Source organism: Sinocyclocheilus rhinocerous, unplaced genomic scaffold, assembly GCF_001515625.1.
Source record: "Sinocyclocheilus rhinocerous isolate Xijiao unplaced genomic scaffold, SAMN03320098_v1.1 scaffold1595, whole genome shotgun sequence".
Classification (NCBI taxonomy): Eukaryota; Metazoa; Chordata; class Actinopteri; order Cypriniformes; family Cyprinidae; genus Sinocyclocheilus; species Sinocyclocheilus rhinocerous.
Window position 1 is genome coordinate 288930 of NW_015655715.1, and position 8097 is coordinate 297026.

At 35.9% G+C, this 8097-nt stretch overlaps 2 protein-coding genes across 3 annotated transcripts; both read left to right on the forward strand.

The window, feature by feature from the left end:
• Positions 1-630: 630 nt before the first annotated feature.
• LOC107718910 (coiled-coil domain-containing protein 42 like-2-like) lies at positions 631-2635 on the forward strand. Its single transcript, XM_016526164.1, has 7 exons — positions 631-696; positions 850-964; positions 1052-1156; positions 1268-1441; positions 1806-2012; positions 2115-2267; positions 2440-2635. Exons 1-7 carry the CDS (start codon positions 641-643, stop codon positions 2533-2535), a joined length of 906 nt encoding a protein of 301 aa, XP_016381650.1. The 5' UTR covers positions 631-640; the 3' UTR covers positions 2536-2635.
• Positions 2636-3515: 880 nt separating this feature from the next.
• On the forward strand, positions 3516-7561 carry LOC107718909 (UPF0669 protein C6orf120 homolog). 2 transcript variants are annotated; one of them, XM_016526162.1, is made up of 2 exons: positions 3516-3634; positions 6586-7561. In XM_016526162.1, the coding sequence occupies exon 2, from the start codon at positions 6619-6621 to the stop codon at positions 7183-7185; it is 567 nt and encodes a 188-aa protein (XP_016381648.1). In that variant the 5' UTR covers positions 3516-3634; positions 6586-6618; the 3' UTR covers positions 7186-7561. The 2 variants fall into 2 exon arrangements, with proteins under 2 accessions (XP_016381648.1, XP_016381649.1); XM_016526163.1 differs by lacking the exon at positions 3516-3634 and adding an exon at positions 5925-5941.
• The last annotated feature ends 536 nt before the right edge of the window (positions 7562-8097 follow it).

Sequence of the window (8097 nt, forward strand, 5' to 3'; positions counted from 1 at the left end):
TATATATATATATATATATATATATATTGCAGACACCAGAATGCATGTTGGCACCAGTTGCATAAACGTAGCCTCTATGTTAAGACCGTGTCTTAAGAGCCAGTTTGACCAACTAGCAGTTAACCAAGGGGTAATCAGTCTTATATTTTGGATTCAGTTTAGACTAATCTACATTTTATGTAACTGAATTTTACAAATTTTGACCAGTCTTAAAGAACAAAATTAGATGACTAACTTTTAAGACTAGTCTAAACCTTTTATGCAACCGGCCCCTGGAGCGGGAAAAAAAGTTTAACACTCTTGTCTATACAAATACCTGATAGGCTAGCCTATGTCATAGCGTACATTTGATAGAGATGAGCCTATGGACTACTGAACCACGCACCATATTTTTTTGTAATATATGTGTTTTAATATATTTATTATAGCCTAATATAAATGATAAAAATAATGATTCAAGTTATTAGTATTACATTGGTTTAAATAATAATGCTTTACCAATTAATATAAAATAAAATTATTCACTCAGCAACACCAGCTAAATTGATCATAAACACCACGGAACGGTCATTTTTGGGCATTATTTAAACATTTTAAAACAGGCGCAGAAAGTTTGTCCACGGTGTGCGGAGCTGAAAAGATGAATTTCAATCGGGAGGAATACTATCGGTCGGTTTTTAAAGATCAGCTCTCATCGTAAGTAACTTCTTACACCTCAAACCGTGTTTTTGCTGGAAGCATTAATGTGCCGTCGTTGAAGTAGAATAGGCTATAGTCTAAGCTTTGTTTGGTCGGATGGAGATGGTTCAGAGTGATCTGCATTTACTCAGAGATTGTTGAATCTTTCAGGTGTATTAAGGATTTGGAGAAGGATTCGCCGAATATGAGGACAAGTGCAATGCATCTTGCGGAGGCGCGCGAGGAGAACGAAGGAGTGACCAGAGCACTGGAGGCTCAGGAAAAGGTGGTTGTATGAAAAACATTAACTGCTAACTACATTTCAGCTGTTCCAGATTAAATGAGTGTAGTGTTTTACATGTGTTGTTGTCAGGAGTTGCAGACGAGGCGGGAGCGCTTGAGAGAAAGAGAGGAAAAGGTGAAAAAGGAAGAGGAGAAACTCAGACAGTACAAACTGGAAACTGCTAAGCAGCTGCAAGTAAGGCAAACATTCTGAAACAACTTCATGAATATGAATGTATAGCCTAGTGTGCAAACTGACTTTAATATCATCTGTAACCCCCCTTTTTTTGTCTTTCTCTCCTTTAAGGAAAATGAGGCAAGACGGTTACATGCCATAGAAAAAACAAAGGAAGAGGAAGCTAAAATTAAAGAGAAGGAAGACAATATTAAGAAACTAAAGGCACAGCATGAAGCCCTACTGACACGAAAAGAGCTACTGGCCAAACGCCACCAGGAGAGCACTGCAAAGATGCCCAGAAAGGTATCATATTCGTAGGTCTTCTATTGTGTCTGAAAGGGGAAAGATCCTGAAACTATCAGAGAAACTGTCAGGCTGTTTCCCTGGACTCAGCTGCTTCATTCGGCTGAAGAGTGAGACTTTGGACTTTGGATCAGTCTTATTCTATTGTGGTTTGATTTTCAGTTTTCTGAATGATGAGACAGTTGGGGTAACAAGAAAAAATCTGCATACAGATATTGAGTCAAATGTAATGCTTGAAGGCAAAATTGGTGCATTTCTTGAAACATTATACAGGTTCAACCTGTTTTAATATTCAAAATATACTGTATAGTAATGTTACACTTTTTCTCTTGCTTACTCCTTTTTAATGACATTTGATTTTGAGAACACTGGTCGAGGCTGTGGTGGCACGCAGTCTATCAGAAAGGAAATTCTAGAAAGACAAGCTGATGTTGAGAAAGAGGCAGAGCGCAAAAAGCTGGAACTGATGAAGGACATAAAGGAACAGCGAACTCTTCTCCTGCACTATACCAACCAACTGCAGCAGCAACAGAGAGAGCTAGACAACATACGCTCAGAAACACGCAAATGGGTAAAAACATACACACACAAAAGACACAGATGTCACTGTGGCACCACTGTCTTCTGTACAGTTCTGTCTTCCAAGATTACAGACTATTCATGTGTTTTACAGGAAATGAAACGGGAGGACTTGCGTTCCACTGCAAAAAGAGAGGAGCTCCAGTATGCTCAGATAAAGGTTGGGATTTGTTCAATTTATCAAATGATCGCACCTTACTGGAGAGCCTCTGTGGATACTGAGGACCCCTACGAGCAGCTGGAACTGGTAAATAATGAAAAATACTTCTGGCAACCTTGAATAAAGCAGTATCTGTTGTTGATATGGTGCTTAAAATGAAACATGGTACAGTAAAGTTATAAAAAGTCACCACACGGCAATGTGTGATAAAATGCAACTGATGGTGAAGAACTTTTTTTTAAATTTATTTTCCCTCCAGATTCGAAAACATCTTCAGCTTGTGAGAGCTATAGTTGATGAGCGAAAGTTCAACGTTATGACAACGGCAAGTCAAACTAAAGAGGATGACAAGTAGCAGAGAGTATAAGATCCAAGCTCTGATGATGTTTATGCACTGAAGACAGCCAGATATGCCTTTAAGCTAAATAAAAATCATCATCTGACCACTCTTTTGACCACCCTTATATATATATTTTTTTTTTCATAAAAAATAAATAATTAGGTCCATTAGAGATTTTGTTGCTGGAAAAATAAAATAAATGCAATGTAAATTAAATGTAAAATAAATAAATACAGACAACATTTTGACATTTAGTTTAGTTTAACTTGATGTACTAAAACAACTAAAACTGAAATAGAAATTAATAAAAACTACAGATATATTTCTTTAAACAAAAATAACAAAAACAACAAAATTACTAAAACTTTAATTTAAATTAACATAAAAGCAGAAACTATATTAAAATAAAATAATTTGAAACATTGACAAAAGCTATAATAGCATTTCAGTGGTACTAAAATAACTGCATAATGCTCTCAAGTTTCTCCATTTTATTATTGTTATTATTATTTTGTTCTGTTAAGCATCTCCCTTTTATTTGTATTATTCTTTTTCATCTGTTTCCTTTAATTGGTGTATGTTTTTAATTGTGTGTGTATATTGATGCTTTGGCAACTTTGTGTGAAAACCAATCATGCTTATGAGGCACTTTGAAACTCAAAATTCTTGAACTATTGTCACTCCTGTGGCCTTTTGAAAGAATAAAACACTGCACATATTCACTTATTTATTTGAACTATTAACTATATGTAACACTGTTCATTTATTTAATTCTACTAATAATGTCTGAATGTTATGACAATAATAAAAACAAGTAATAAACAAAATAATACATATCGAAAGGAGAAAATAAGATTATTACAGTAAATCGGATTTTTTTTTTTTTCTTTTTTCTGAAACATCATAAACAATTTCACTACATTGACATTTCTATCGCATGCGGTGATCTGCTCGGTCCGCTGCTGTCCTCCTGACCGACAGAGGGCGCGCATGCGCGTTATAATGCCATCAGGTCCCAGAGCGTCAAGTAGTCAACTCATCACCTGTAACAGCTAATTCAAAACATAACGACGCCAACTCTCCTTTCCCATGGAGTATTTTTGACAATGCACCGGTAACTCGGAATAATTCATATTTGTCAACATATCAAAGGACCTGCGTTAATTACGAATAGTTATTTTGTTTCAGTGTCATAAAATGACTGGTCTGTTAGCCAGCTAACGTTAGCTAAATAGCTCACTTATTCTTTTGTGCAAGCTTCAGGAATTAAATGTAATTTTAATTTAAAAACGGAGTGTGTTATAGTACATCGCACTGTGCAAATAATTTTGTAGGGTATCTTATTTAAGAAATTAGCTAGCTAGTTGCTAAGTCTGCCTGTTTTTAACAGCGCTGTTATATTCAAATACACATTTGAACGTCATATTTAAACTAATGCTTTCACTTTCGACTGTTTGCTTATGCAACAAAAGCTTTATTTTCTTGGGACGATTTACTTTAGGACTGTCCATACGCCCTGCGAAGAAATCTTAATGCGCTGTTCGGTTGAAGTATATAAAGAACTGGTTTCCCCGGCTGGACTGACAGTACGTGACCATGGCCTTTGGCTGTGTGTGTGTGGCTGCTTGAAAATAGCGACAGAGGTATTTTTAACAGCCTGCTGTCAGTCCAGATATAGGACTTGTGTCAAATTTTGTCGTTTCATAGTTATGTAAGGTTTAGATCAGGGCTGTCCAAACTCGGTCCTGGAGGGCCGGTGTCCTGGAGAGTTTAGCTCCAACTTGCCTCAACACACCTGACTGGAAGTTTCTATGCCTAGTAAAGAGCTTGATTAGCTGGTTCAGGTGTGTTTAATTAGGGTTGGAGCTAAACTCTGCAGGACACCGGCCCTCCAGGACAGAGTTTGGACAGCCCTGGTTTAGATTCAGAATGCCTGGCCCATAATGTCACAGAAAACACAGCACTCCAAGTAACGTTACTGAAAAAAAAGGTGTAGGAACAAATAGGACTCAGAAATTGCTATTCAATTTAACAAGATAATACAAAGAAACATTAAGTAACACATTAAATACAAAATGACATTTTGAAGTAGGAAAACATTTGTATTTATTTTTTTTATTTTTATTTTTTTTTACAATTTGTTTCAGTGTAGTCTCATATCAGGTCCAGGTCCCAGTTGTTGAAAAATCTGAATAAGAGTAATCTGGTTTTGGAAATTCAATGATTTGCTGTTCAGGAACAGGTAATCTATTTAATTTTTCTGCTGTTTTTTAAAGCAAAGACCTGATCCAGATAATAAACTTTTCCAAATGACCAAATCCGGATTACCAGTGCTATAATTGTAGATGTAGGTATGTATATAAACAACAAGAAGTAGAATAATAAACACAGGGTCACTTTGTGTTTTTCATTTTCAGTTTCTTTTTAAAGAAAATTAGGCTTCTTAGAACTGTAAACGGTTAACCCTTATGCTGTGCTGAAAATCCTTTACCATGTAAACATCTCATTATGCTGTATGTCACCAAATCTTGGGTTCAGTCTTTTTGTCAACTTCTTTTCATTCGATTAGCACAGGTTTTGTATTTATTTTTAAAACTGGCCTCATTGATCGGAGCTTTTGCACCTCAGTTTTTGAGTGAAGGAAAGAAAACATTATTTGTGGATGATTTTGGCAATGTTCTCTCAAAAACTAAGGTTCATAAACTCATTACTCATTACAAAAATCAAGTGCAAAATATAAATGTGTATATACACCATATAGCTAATACTAATGTTCGTTAACAAATTTAAAGTTTTGTTACATTTTATTCCATCCATGAATCCCCGGTGTCCTGCAGAGTTTAGCTCCAACTTGCCTCAACACACCTGACTGGAAGTTTCTATGCCTAGTAAAGAGCTTGATTAGCTGGTTCAGGTGTGTTTAATTAGGGTTGGAGCTAAACTCTGCAGGACACCGGCCCTCCAGGACAGAGTTTGGACAGCCCTGGTTTAGATTCAGAATGCCTGGCCCATAATGTCACAGAAAACACAGCACTCCAAGTAACGTTACTGAAAAAAAAGGTGTAGGAACAAATAGGACTCAGAAATTGCTATTCAATTTAACAAGATAATACAAAGAAACATTAAGTAACACATTAAATAAAAAATGACATTTTGAAGTAGGAAAACATTTGTATTTATTTTTTTTATTTTTATTTTTTTTTACAATTTGTTTCAGTGTAGTCTCATATCAGGTCCAGGTCCCAGTTGTTGAAAAATCTGAATAAGAGTAATCTGGTTTTGGAAATTCAATGATTTGCTGTTCAGGAACAGGTAATCTATTTAATTTTTCTGCTGTTTTTTAAAGCAAAGACCTGATCCAGATAATAAACTTTTCCAAATGACCAAATCCGGATTACCAGTGCTATAATTGTAGATGTAGGTATGTATATAAACAACAAGAAGTAGAATAATAAACACAGGGTCACTTTGTGTTTTTCATTTTCAGTTTCTTTTTAAAGAAAATTAGGCTTCTTAGAACTGTAAACGGTTAACCCTTATGCTGTGCTGAAAATCCTTTACCATGTAAACATCTCATTATGCTGTATGTCACCAAATCTTGGGTTCAGTCTTTTTGTCAACTTCTTTTCATTCGATTAGCACAGGTTTTGTATTTATTTTTAAAACTGGCCTCATTGATCGGAGCTTTTGCACCTCAGTTTTTGAGTGAAGGAAAGAAAACATTATTTGTGGATGATTTTGGCAATGTTCTCTCAAAAACTAAGGTTCATAAACTCATTACTCATTACAAAAATCAAGTGCAAAATATAAATGTGTATATACACCATATAGCTAATACTAATGTTCGTTAACAAATTTAAAGTTTTGTTACATTTTATTCCATCCATGAATCCACCCTTCTGATGCAATGTAGTACAATGTAATACAATAGTGAAGGTTTAATTCGATTTCAGCACCTTTTTCAACCCATTTCCAAGATTTGATCCAATCCAAATGCCGAAATCCAATTATTTTGGAATATTATGGTCGCGACGATACTGAAATAATCTATTTTTGTGATTGCAGGGAGGTTACAGATGTAGCTGGGGTCTGGCAGCTATGACCATGGTGCTGTGCTGGGGTGGTTTGTTGGTGCTGGCAGCCCTGTCCCGGGCCCTGGGCACTCTGCAGCATTCAGAGGAGCCTTCTGTGCCAGATGAATGGGTCCTGCTTCATGTCGTGCAAGGCCACATTGGGGCAGGAAACTACAGCTACCTGCGTCTCAACCACGAAGGACGCATTATCCTGTACATGCAAAGCCTTAAGGGAGATGCGGATATCTACGTCTCTGACAAGACACTGCGGCCAAACTTCGATACCTACAAGCTTCAGTCTACCACCTGTGGCCAGGATGTGGTGATCGTCCCGGGGGGTTTTGTTAGGCCTGTTGGAATTGGAATCTACGGACATCCATCCTACATGGAGAGTGAGTTTGAGATGAGGGTGTTTTACGACCAGACGGCACATACACAAGAGGAAGTTGAGAAAAACTCTTATTCCTCAGATGAGACTCCTGGACAGTCTCAACACTCTCAGGGCCCTGAGGACGGGATGGAAGAAGAGGAATCAATCCTCTGGACTATTCTAATTGGGATTCTTAAGATCATACTTGAAATTTTGTTTTGATTTTGATGTTCCAGCTGCCAACGTAACACATTTGCCACAATTAAACATTTTTCTAATTTAGATCAAATCAGCAGTTTTTTTTTTTCCAGTTTGGGCAAAGAACTAGAAAAACTTTGCCTGGGGTTTTGTTTCAATCTTGAGTTGCACCATCACCACTCTATAGAGAATATGTCAATTTCTTCTCAAATTTTAATATGCAAATTATACGTCATATGATATGATATGTCAAACACAAATTCTCTTCTTATATTTTATTGATGGGAGTTTAAAAAAATCTTTTGTGTGGTGCATTTGTTTGTCTTTTACTGACCTGGGGATGTGAATTCTAAGTTTTAAACTGCACTATGCAATCACACAAATCACCTTGTTACGAAGGTCGTAGGCTGTGCCTCTTGTGAAACCAATAGTCTGTTGACTAATAAGCCGCAAAGACTTTTCTGCACCTGTAGTTGTAAGATACAAATAAAACCACTTATTTTTGAAAACTGCTGTCTCCAGCATTACTTAGAATTGTCTTTCTTTTTATTGTGCAAATAACAAGGTGGGGTTTCCATTACCAAAATTGCTGTGCTTGGGTACTGTGTTAATATGGTATGGTATTTTATGAATACTTAATTAGATACAGCTGTATTAACATTTTTAGTATTAGCTTCTCTTTTTTTTTTTGTCTTTTAACAATTTAATAAGTGTCATTTTGAAATTGTTTTCGAACTTGAGGGATGGATATTACAGATACAATGATGTACCTCTCTCTATATATGTAAATACTAACAAATTACACATTTTATGATAATAAAAATAAAACATTAATAAAAATGAAAAAAGAATGAATACAAACGTTATGAATAATGTTTTTTTATGTGTGGGGCCTGTTTGCATTTTAAAGATGAGCTCTTTTTATGCTTTATTTTC

Bases quoted from the DNA above. Each gene is read 5' to 3' on its own strand.
- LOC107718910 (XM_016526164.1), top strand. From the start codon at position 641: ATGAATTTCAATCGGGAGGAATACTATCGGTCGGTTTTTAAAGATCAG. The intron at 965-1,051 runs GTGGTTGTATGA...TGTTGTTGTCAG, and splicing joins CACTGGAGGCTCAGGAAAAG to GAGTTGCAGACGAGGCGGGA. The intron at 2,268-2,439 runs GTAAATAATGAA...TTTTCCCTCCAG, and splicing joins CCTACGAGCAGCTGGAACTG to ATTCGAAAACATCTTCAGCT.
- LOC107718909 (XM_016526162.1), top strand. From the start codon at position 6,619: ATGACCATGGTGCTGTGCTGGGGTGGTTTGTTGGTGCTGGCAGCCCTG.